The sequence below is a fragment of the Vicugna pacos genome, chromosome 2, assembly GCF_048564905.1.
Source record: "Vicugna pacos chromosome 2, VicPac4, whole genome shotgun sequence".
Lineage (NCBI taxonomy): Eukaryota > Metazoa > Chordata > Mammalia > Artiodactyla > Camelidae > Vicugna > Vicugna pacos.
The window spans coordinates 73,591,163-73,603,354 of record NC_132988.1 but is presented as its reverse complement, the minus strand read 5'-3'; the positions used below and the strand labels follow the sequence as shown (position 1 = coordinate 73,603,354).

The 12,192-nt window shown below is 32.8% G+C and overlaps 1 protein-coding gene across 4 annotated transcripts in view; it reads left to right on the top strand.

The window, feature by feature from the left end:
* Window positions 1-12,192, top strand: part of CNOT6L (CCR4-NOT transcription complex subunit 6 like) — a 106,003-nt gene that overhangs the window by 61,595 nt on the left and 32,216 nt on the right. For all 4 annotated transcript variants that reach the window (XM_072941930.1, XM_072941939.1, XM_072941920.1 and 1 more), the window contains exons 6-8: window positions 2,733-2,801; window positions 5,165-5,322; window positions 6,242-6,396. In XM_072941930.1, the coding sequence (XP_072798031.1) occupies window positions 2,733-2,801; window positions 5,165-5,322; window positions 6,242-6,396 (382 nt within the window). The remainder of the gene's footprint in view (window positions 1-2,732; window positions 2,802-5,164; window positions 5,323-6,241; window positions 6,397-12,192) is intronic.

Genomic DNA, 12,192 nt, shown 5'->3' with positions numbered 1-12,192 from the left:
TGGTAGTTTTTTCTCACTTAAGTTGTGATTTTCCTGGTCTTTGGTATAATCTGTGATTTTCACTTGTGCCGGAAACTCTACCATTTTAAAATCTCAGTAGCAGGCAACTACCCAGTTTAGGATTAGCATGTGAGTTCTGCTTGCCCTTCCAGGATCTCAGGTAGAACCCCCACTGTGGGAAGACCAGGCCCAGTGCTGCTGGCTGCTGTGAAGTGTGGGGTGGGTTGGCTTTCTTGGACTCTGTTGATGTTGCCCCTGCCACTGGGTGTGGTTTCCCACCTAGTCACTGCTTGGCTTCTCCTTTTTCACTCCTTTGGCCAAAGAAATCGGGCTTTTCTTGCTACTCCCTACCACCCCTCTGGCCCCCACCCCAATTCCTGGTGGCTTCAAGGCTGGTTTCAGGGCTATCTAGAAGTTAGTGTGGCATGTATGGGATATAAAATGTGATAAACAACTGTTCTCCCGTTTCCAGGTATGATGCTAGAGACTTTTTAAGATGCTAACTGCTGTCTCTTGTGTTCATTGTAATGAGAATAGACTTATCTTCAATTATGACCCAAATTCTGGTGCTTTGTCTCTAGGACCATACAGATTTTTCTATTAAGCAGTCTTTATTGTATTTGCTAGTTGCCCATATAATTCCATATTCCTATCCTTTGTCATATCATTGGCCATGCAATTTCATCTTTGAAAAAAGTAAATTTTAAGTATATGTCACACATATTATTGTCCTTATAAAGATGGGTGTGTATCCTTGTAGACATTTCTGTAGACATTTCTGTAGACATTTACACACAAAAATTATACCAGCAAGTTTTATGGTATTTGTGTATGTGTTTAAAATTTTTTTCTAATAAAATGTATCATTTTTATTAATATATCATTTTTCTAATAAAACGTATCATTTTTATTATTTATCATTTATTTTTCTTTTTTCCACTCAGCAGTATTTCTTGTATACCTTTCCGCTTTCGCGTACATGTATCTTTTTTTCTTTTAAACTGTAGCATAGACTTCTGTAAAGTGGATATTTGCCATTTACCATTGTTTTTGCTATTACAAACGATGGTATAATGAATATCTATTTGAATGCTGCTTTAAGCAGATAGGGCTGACCCCAAGAAATAGAACTGCTGGCTCACAGGCACAAGAATGTTTTAAATTTTAAAAGGTGATGCCAATTTGTCCTCTCAAATAGCTCTACCAATTTGTATTCCCATCAGTTATACATTCAGGTATCTGTTTCTTATTACCTTTACCAACCTTTGATATTACTAAACTTAAATTTTACTTTTTTGGTCAACCTGGATAAAGACCTGCTAACTCATCTTATAATTTTTCCTGGTTACTGGTGAGAGTGTATTTTCCTATGTTTTTGTTCTTTCATTATTTTGGAGAATACTGTACATTTTACTTATACTGATATATTGTGCTGTGTTAGTTAAAATGTATCAGTTAAGATTTGGAAATGACATCACCTTACTTGTTTTATTTTGATAATTTTCTTGCTTTCTTAATTTTTAACCATTTGCTAATAAGGATCCCAGCAACTAGAAGGTTCTTTGTTTACTCTTCATTATGTTTATATAGTTGGCTTTCCATTTTTGAGATAGTTGCCATGATTCTGGCTTGGCACCCCTAGCAGGCATGATTATTTTCCAGAATTCAGTGTGTTGAACCAGCTGGATGGTTTGTTTGTCATGTTATGATAACCTTTATTCCTTTCCCAGCAAGATATGGACTATGCAAAATAATGTTTATTTCACTTTGGGTAAATTATGGCTCCTAAAACAGGCATCTTTTAGGTAGACTTTTTTCTGTACAATGTAGTTCTTATCTCTTGCTCTGCATTGACATTATAAAAGAGAGAAAGATTAAAATTAGGAAATGAAAGCTTCATTAGAAAATTTAATAATGTTAATTTTTTTTGACTTTGGTCAAAATTTCTGTGACTGGATGAAAATAGAATGTTTTTGCTTTGGAAATACATTTCTTAGCCACTGATTCTCTGGGTAAATTTGTAGACTTGAATCAGATTGTCCTATAATTGCCAATGTTTTGAAAAGGGAGAAGAAAAAAGGGTAGTTAAATCTTAACTTAGTAAATTTTCTTTCATCTGATCGTTAGGTAGCATTTTGTCCCATGGTATTGATAATCATATCTGAGCAATTAATGTTTAACCAGTGCTACCTTTTTTCTGTACAATGTAGTTCTTACCTTTTGCTTTGTATTGATATTATAAAAGAAAGAAAGATTGAAGTTAGGAAATGAAAGCCCCATTACAAAATTTAATAATTTTCATTATACATTCACTTTTTTTTTCTATTTCAAAAATGTTTGACTATTTTAGTTCATCAGTGTGTTGAAACTTCACATAGCTTTGATTTTCCAGCAGGGAACAAGGCTGGGTCAACAAAGTTTACATGTATAATTAAGACATAAGGTTCTACTTAAGGTTTTAAATAAGTACTTTTCATAACTACTATGTAAGTAGAATTACTATTAATGAATTTCCTCATGTTCTTTTGGTTATTAATTATGTGTTTTCTGCATAGCTCTTTGTCAACTTCTTTCACCTTCTAAATCGTCATTATATTTCAGTATTAGATTTTTAAATCAGTTTGTGGGTCATTATAGCTGAAGAGAAAACAGAAGTTGATTTGACGTTATAAAGTAAATGATACTGACTTTAGGAATACGAGAAATCATGTTAAAAAAATTGTTTTTTCCAGTTCATCCAGAGCAGCTTCCTCCGAGGCCATGGATTACATTAAAAGAACGAGACCAAATTCTGCCATCAGGTAAATAGTTTTTCTTATTCTTCCTTGACTTTTTTCAGAAATACTTGAAATGCCATTTGGGCTTTGTGATATAATTAACAAGGCTTCGTGTTACCTCCCCTGAGTGGAAGAGTTTAAAAATACTGATGGATAGACTTCAAATCCATACTAAGGCTTATGTACAAGAATCTCTTATCTTTCACAATAATGCAGCTCTTGGTTTTAAAATTATTTCTTGTAATAGAGCTTTCTAAATGGCATCTTCACATAAGGTTGGGGGATTTAAGAAAAATGATAATGATGAATTTTCTTCTGAAAAATTTTAAACTACTTAGGCACTTAATCTTTCTTGCACATATAAACTGATAATACTTGTAGAAGGATAATTTAGACCAAGTCACATTTACTGTATTGAAAACAAAATATGATTCCAGGCCAAAAGTATAGAAATGATCTAGGGTGTAGTTTTGAGGAATTTAATGATATAATTTAACATTTCTAGAATTGTAGTAAGGTAGAAAATACAAACTTTTATCTCTTTGTGTGGGCCAATGATGATTTGACATTTATAGGGCTTGTTACTGCTTATTAGATATTTTTTGATTGAGAATTCTACTTGAAATAGGAATTAATATTTCTCCAGATGCCTTCTTTTTAATCATGTCATATTTTTCATGACATGTAACTTTATTTTAAAATTAAAAATGAAAATTTACTATTTAATTATGAAGGTAAACTAATCACTGAATACTGATACTTAATATTTTTATTGAAGTATAATTGCTTACAATATTATGTAAGTTACAGATGTATAATATAATGATTCACAAATTACTTAATTTTTAAAGGGCAAATCACAAGAATTTTTGTGTACTTTTTAAGCAGTATAAAACCCTTCTGTTTGTGAGGGTTTTTTTTTTTTAAGGTAAGAAGTAAAAAGACTCAAAAAAAAGTCATTTGCTTTGGTATCAGGAAATGTGGGAAGTGTAACATCTTCATGGTTCTATTTGAGTTTTAAAAGCACTGAGAAATGTTAACATATATAGTACATATCTCTTATCTTCCAGAAGTAATAATTTTAAAACCACCACACCCTAGAGCCATAGTATCAGCCCAAGTGGCAGGATGTTACTGTGAATAACACTTCTATTTTCAGAGTGCATATTGACTGTCTTAAAAGGAATGCCTAAGATTTTCTACAAAGCCTTAAGTTAGGCAGATTTTTGTTTAGCCTTCCTTCATGTGTAAGTAATTAATTATTCTCTTTCTGGCATTAAAATGGTATCAGAAGCACCATTTTCTAGTTCTTCACAGTAATCTGTTTTTGAGCATGAGTGAACATAATCTTGAAGAAGAGCTTTCCTAATATCGCATACCTACATTGCCATTAAGAAAAGGAACAATAGAAACACGTTTTCATTTGTTGTTGAATTCTCAGATAATGAATTCTTGAGTATTCCTTATTGGAAAACCAGTATGGATTTTTCTTGGGATGTTTCCCCAATGTGTGTCTGTCCATTATAATCATCTGGGATGCTTTTTAAAAATATTAACACCCAGATGCTAACATACTGACTTAATTAGTCTGGAGTAGGGTTTTTTAAGCTCTACAAAGTGATTCTAGTGGGCAGACAGGATAGAGAATTAGTGATTGAAATCAGGGCTTTTCAAACTGATATTTGTATACATACGAATCACCTGGGGATTTGTTAAATTGCAGGTTCTGATTCAGTAAGTCTTTGTGAGGCCAGAAATTCTGCATTTCTGTGTTCCAGGGTGATAACTGATACTGCTGGTACTTAGAGCACACTTCTGAGTAGCAAGCTGCGTTCTCATAATCGTTTACTCATAGTCCTTTTATAGTTCAAAGCATTTTAAAATGAGAAGCTAATGAGCATTTGATTTGATAAAAAGGATTCTCTTATAACTAAATTTTGTCAGTCCCTATTCTGACTCAGAACAGTAAGAGGCCCAAAAAAGTATTATGTATGGGTATTTTGTTTAATATGCATTAATACAATTAGAGCCTTTTAATGAGAAAGAAGCGGAAAAAAAGTTTACTTTTGTTCCATTTTTATGTCAAATTACGTGCAAAAATTAGCATTCTGATTTAAAATTTAAATTTTTATTTATTAAAATGTCTTAAAAACTCAAATATAAACTATTAGTCTAATTGTGGTAAAAGAACTTTGGTGTGATGGACTCCAGTGAAATTTTTGTAGATACTGTTTAAGAGAATCTTACCCAAGGTATTTCACAGTGATGTTATTTGGGGTATGTTTGTGTGCCGTGTGTGCTTGTGTAGGTGTATACATGATATTGCTTTAGAAAAGATTGCCTAATTTTCTCCCTTTTGTCTGTTGTTTGTTCTCCCACTTCTTCAGCATCATTCACGGTTATGTGTTACAATGTGTTATGTGATAAATACGCCACCCGGCAGCTATATGGCTATTGCCCATCCTGGGCATTAAACTGGGAATACAGGAAAAAGGGAATTATGGAAGAAATTGTTAACTGTGACGCAGATATCATTAGTCTTCAGGTAACACTACAGAAATTAAATTGTCTTTAACTTAAAGGTGAACCTAAAAAGAATAGATCTTAACTTCTAGAAGATTCTGTGTTTGAAGCAAAACTCAAAGGAATTATTTTCTCGCCTCTTTAAAAAGAGGGCAATTTTAATAAGCACTCAAGATACAGCTACACTGAAACTACTTTGCTAAGTGCAGCCATCCCATCCACTTATTTACTTTATTCTGAAGTGAAAACAATCTGACTTCCTGGGAAATAAGAAGAAGTAGAATCTTCCAAAATTAAATTTTCTTCGAAACACTGAGCACTGACAGAGAATTGGGGAGGAAGAGGCGAAGAGAAGTAGTCTTGTTGTAGTTACTTAATTGTCCTCCTTTTGATTCAGCATCTGTAGTCCTAACAGCCCCACTCTTTTGCAAGTATAGTTTGATAAAAACATCATAGTTTAAAAAATATTTTCTTATTATAAAAGTAATACTGTATTATAAAGTGTTCATTCTAGAGAAGTTGGACATTTTGAAAAACCCTAATCCCATATCCCAAAGGTAGTTGCTGTGTTAAAACTTCTGAAGTATTTCTTGTATGCATGTTTTTTAATTCATTTGCCTATTTATTTACAGATAAAATTTCAAAATAAGAGACCACATCATACTGTTGATGTATTTGCTTCTTTTTTATTGTACTTGATGCACTTTCCATATTATTAAAATTCTCCAAAGCCAATTATATGAATATATAATAATTGATTTAGCATTTTCCCTGTTGGACATTCAGGCTTTTTTAAGTTTTTACTGTTATAAAATCATGTAGTTAGATAATATTTGTTATGTGAACTATTTTAACTTAGTCACACCTTACTTATAATGCTGCACCTTTTTATATCTTAGTTTTCCTCTGTCATGTCGATAATAACATGTCTTTCATCTCAGGAAGTGGAAACAGAGCAATACTTCACTCTCTTTCTGCCAGCATTGAAGGAGCGTGGATATGACGGATTTTTTTCTCCAAAGTCACGTGCCAAAATCATGTCTGAGCAGGAGAGAAAGCATGTGGACGGTTGTGCAATATTCTTCAAAACAGAAAAGTGAGTTTAGGAAACAAAGTATAATAGTGTACTTATTTCTTAAATACCGTACATTCAGAATTGTCTTTGGTTCGACCCTAAAATAAACAAAAAGCTAGAAAGCAAGTTACATAAAAGTTAAAATTGTTGGTAATGTTTCATTTCTTGGTCCGTGTATTAGAAATAAGAAGGTGTTATGTATGAGATGGAGATATGTGTAGATAGATAAGGGAAGACAGAGAGGCACAGAACTTATGATGGTGAGGAGTTTAAGGGACTGATTAAAACAGGACAGGGGAAAGCAGTCATGACCTGAAATGGAAAACAACGTGACCTGTGTTTTTTCATAGCTGTAATACAGTTGATTAAAGTACAGTCAAAGATAAGAATGTTACGATTCTGCTTATTAAAATATATGAACAATCTTGAGATGCCTCTATGCTTTCATATATTTGAGTTTAAAATGGAAAACAGTATCTGTTCGGAGTAGTTAGAATGAAATGAGGTAATGAATGCCTAGGTACTTTGTAAACCATAAAGTGTCCTGGAAATATTCTTATTATTGTCATATTTCTCTGTGTCTATAACCCTTTGAAATTTTAGTATTTCTCTCTTACTGGGTTTAATATGTTGTGTGCATCAAATTTAGGAAGTGCATGTCCTACCTGAGAGTGCAGAGCTGTAACACACTCAGAAGTTTCTCTCTTGAATGCTGGCTGAGTGAATAGATGGTTAGAGACAGCTTCTTTTGGTTATCATCCTGAGGAAAAGGGAGAAGCGTATTTTTGCCTTATAAAGACTACCTATTTTACAGTGGAAAATTTGAAGGAGCCTCCAATAGAAGATTGAAATGTGTGGAGTCTGATAGAGGTTATATCTTATAGTTAATAATTTGGATTTGATACATGAAACCAGGGAATCATCTACTAATGGAATAAGCATATACACACTTGGAACTATTTTGCAATATTTCTCTGTTTAGTTCCTAATATAACAAAGCAGTTCAATGTTTTTATTGATATAAGCCTATTACCAGCATGACATGTTATTTTAAGTAAGTGAATTAAGTGAATTTGAACGGTATTTGAGCCACTTCTCATCTATTTCTACCTACCTTTGTATCTTTTCTGTAAATCTTTAATAGAGATGTTCTCATTTGTTTAATTATTAGTGCATAGCCTTGTATTTGAGGTCAGGGTATACTAAATTCTTCTAATGGATTGGTGACTTTCTGTTTTACAAATTTTAAAATAACAATAGCCACTAGGTTCATAGTATTTACATGTCAGGATTTTCTTTTGTTTATATGAATTATGTTATTTAATTTTTAAAGCAATCCTCAGAGGTAGGACTAAAGCTATTTCCTCATTTTTATAGACGAGGTAACCAAGACACAGAGTATCTGGCTTTATAGTCGATACTTTAAACACTGTACTAAACTGAACCTTTAGACTTCTTGTTTCGGCTTCCAGTATCACTTGTATCTCTTAAAAGATTGCCTCATTTGGAAAAATTGCCTTGAACTTTTTTCTTAACCTGTATTTATACGTAAATTTCCTTGAAACACCATAATTTTAAAAAGTATTTATTAACATTGAGACAGGTGACATCAACCTGTTCTTCCATTTGCCATTGTTTCTTTCTAAAGATAATACATAAAATTTTTATCACTCCCTTCACAGTTTTTTCCCACCGTTTGTTTCTTTTTAATTGAGTTATAATTACCATGCACTATTATATTAATTTCAGGTTTAGGACATGATTTCATATTTCAATACATTATGATTTGATCACCGCAGTACGACCAGTAACCATCTGTCACCACACAAAGTTTTTACAGTACTGTTGACTGTATTCCCAACGTGTACATTATATCCCTGTGACTTACTTATTTTATTTTATTTAAATATTTTATTCATTTATTTTTTAAAAACCTTCACAGTTTTGAGAGGAAAATGAAAAATGCTTTGTTAATTTACTAGAGGTAGTTAAGATTTTCAACTAACATAACTGTTATCTAGGACACTTTATACAACTGAGTATTTGAAAATTGACATTTGAGTTATTAAAAATGCTGTGAATTAGTTGAGATAAATAGACAGGAAAATACATAGATGCATCATTTGCATTTCTTTTCTTCTTCAACTTTTTGCCTAAATAGTATCATGAATCCAGCAACAAAGACTTTGAGTGTGATATGTTATATCCTACCTCTTATGAACAGTGCCAGATAACTTGCTGATGTCATATGAGCTGACTAGCCAACCCCAGACTATCTGGAATTTGACACAAAGTGTACATCCGTCCATTTCTTGTAATTTCTTCCTCAGATTAGAGAGGTGATACAGTGCAAAGAAAAGACTGTTTTGAAGCCAGGTGGTTCTCCTACTTATGTAGCTGTATAATCTTGAATGAGTCACTCACCCTTTCTGGGCTTATTTTCTCATTTGTAAATTTTTGTATATTACCTTGTAAGATAATTTATATGGTTTACAAAACTTACAAAGTCAAAAGAAAGCTGTAAAAGAGTACTTCAACTCTCTATTCATTCTCAAGGTCTTATTCTTAAAACCAGAGTATTGGATAATTTCTAATCTTCATTGATGACAGTTTTTTCCCTTCATGGAAAACAGTGATACAGAATAGGTTACAATAAATGGAAACTATAGAATGATTATTTTTAGCAAAATATTATAATAAAAATCTCCATCCATCGTGATTGGAAGGATAGTGTATTGCTTAGTAATGGCTGGGACACAGATGAATATTCAGAGACTTCGAATACAGTAAAATACTCCTTATATCTTATTCATTCTAGTTTAATCTCTGGAATTCAGAAGGTACTTCAAGATTTGACAGCACCTTTTGGTCATCATTATAAGCATCAATTTTTGGGTAGTTAGATGCATAAGGATACCAGAAAATAGAAATTTTTGTTTAATGAAATTCCAGAAATCGGCTTTTTCTTTATCCTTTATCTTAGTAAGTACTTTCTTCAGTTCAAGGTATTTTATAAAACACATACATACATATATACATGCATGCATTTTGCGTATATAAGGAGAGACTGTTATTACAGGTGTTTTTTAGAGTCACAGAATTAAATTTCTCTTTACCATGTTTTGTCCTATAGACTTATCAGTTAGTAAAAGTGGGGTCTTGGAGCCAGATACACAATTTGAAGAAATCCAAATTGTTGAAAAATGGAGATGAAACCAGACCTAGATATTCGACTTACTTGTTGTTCCTGAGGTTAGCAGTTCTGATTTGATCATACTTTGTTTCAAATCAGTGAGAAAAGGAGAGATGAAAATAGCAGTTTTAGAACAAAGTGACCATTACACTGTGAAGAGGCAGTCTCTTCCAATTGCTTTGGAAAGTAGGTTGTCATGGTGCTCAGTCCCTGCAGTATTGCCTCTGTTGTCTGTGTCAGACATACCAGGTAAGGCCAAGTCCTTGTTTTTCCATCTGTATTACGACTGGTAGTTTTGTGGTTGAGAGGAGGGTATTCAGAGGTTAAATAGCATCATTCCAAATGACCTGTTGTGATAATCCTAATCTTACTAGTTTCTCAGTTAATAATTTTCTCTGTCATAAGTGGTGGTTGCAATTATAATTTAAAATCTGAGGTTGTGATTTCTGGTTTCTAATGTCAACATCCCCATTAATTTAATCCAGAACATAAAATTACTGCTTTGTGCCAGTTTCCTTACCTTTCCAATATGGATAATAATTGTTCCGCCTAACTTAAGAGGCTTCTTAAGAGACTAAAATGATCAAGAATGTGAAAGTGCTCCCAATGGTTAAAAAATTGTACAAATATATAGGTAGGATGATGAATATCTACTTTTCTTCCTTATTTATCTGTCTCTAAGCTTACCTTTTCTAGCAGGTTATTTTCTGGCACTCTCATGATTACTTAAAGGGACAAAAGGACACATTTTATAGCATCTTATACTGAATATACAATAAAAACTTCCATTTGGTTCAGGTTTAAGAGTCAGTTTAATTTGATCAGAAAGGGTCATGGTTAACTTTTGTGTGGCTATACTCTCTTCTTGATTTATGTACTATGTTGTTCCTTGTGGCTCATAAATGAATTAGGGGAGGAAATATTAGTTAAGTCCTACAGGTTGCTTTGCTTGCTTGTAGTTGTCATTCACTGTCCTCTCTCTAGCATTAATTTAATCACACCACAGACCATAAAATTACTTCTAGATTGTAAATTAGTAAGAAATTGAGTTATTTCTTTTTTTGTATTTGAAGGACTGTTTTGGACATGTTCAACCTAATAATCTTTCTCAAATCATGTAAGAAGAGTGGGATCTTTTTGTTTATTTTTTGGTCATACCCAATCTTCGTTATATATGATACTTGACACCCATTTGACCTTCTGTGAAATAAGATTTTTTAAAAAGCAAATATACTGAAGCATTCTTAGACTAAAATAAAGGAAGATCACATCAGGAATAATGCTTATAGCATCTGTGTAGAAGCTGTAGAGAAGGGATAATAAAGTGAATTGAAATAGAGAGGAGGCATATTTAAGATTTTACATTACCAAGGCTTGATGGCTTGGATTAGTGAGTAACTATATGTAAACCAGTATGTCTTATTAAAAAGAAACATCTACTGGAATGAAGGGAGAAAGACCCCTATATGTCAGAATATCACCTGAATGGAAATCTGTGAGACAGAAAGTAGAAGCAGAGTGGAGTATGTTTGCTTATATGTGGGAGGGGAGAAAGCAAGAAGTATTTTTGTTTTAAAGTAGTATGGATAGAATATAAATAGCTATTTCTTAATATATTATAAATGTATTATAATTATAAAATAAACACAGAAACAAGATAAGTTGTAGGAGATTACAGCTGTCTATACTAGGACTGGAAATCTCATTTTCTCAAAACAGAGTCCCTGCAAAGTTCTTAAGGTGCAAGAAGCATAATTATGCTCTTATTTAATTCTCACTAGAAAGAAGGAATTTACTTGGTTTCTTAGCTCTCAACTATATCTCTTCCTTTCTTTAACTGTTGGTGAAGTTGAAATAATAAAAATTGAGAGTATGACTCTGACCCTTTTAGTATTTCTAAGCACCAAGGAGAGGAGTGTTGTAATGATATGTGCTCTGTTTAGGAAAACTGGTTTTATTTTTCTGAACTTTTTGAAACCAAAAATGTTAAAAAGTGGATGCCTCAAGAAAATTGGGAAGTTTTAAAAGTCAAAAGTAGGGCAGTGCAATCATAAATTATACCAATGAAGTGGAAAGTTGGAGGCATCTAATGAACCAAGTAATTGTTCAGGATTCATTTTAAAAGTATTTTTTTTTCAATGAAGAGAAGTCAATAACCAAGCATATGTTTTTTCAAAAAGAGTTTAGGAGCCTGTGATTTTTGCCAAGAAAATGCAAACGATGAGTGAAAGTGCTAAGGCAGTGAGGAGGATATTTTAAATACATCTGTGCTGTGAAGGGGTACACCCCATGTGGATTGTACAGGCACTAATTGATGATCAAGAGAAAACCAGAGCTATATAACTTCTACTTTCCTTTCATTGTCTCTGTTGAAGAGAATTATTTTGAAAGTAGAAAGGCTAAGTAATACCAACTGAGGAGGAGATTGGCAAGAGAGTCACTAAGCTGCCTTCGCTAGTTAGCTTTCCAAATCAAGATAATTATATCCATGGTATTAAAAGATCTTGCCAAAATATGATTAGAGAAATGACCTGGGTCATCTATTATGAATCCTGGGGTATAGGAGAAGCTCTAGGATATTGGAGATGAAAAAACCGTCTTGTTTTTCAAAGGGAAAGACTTTT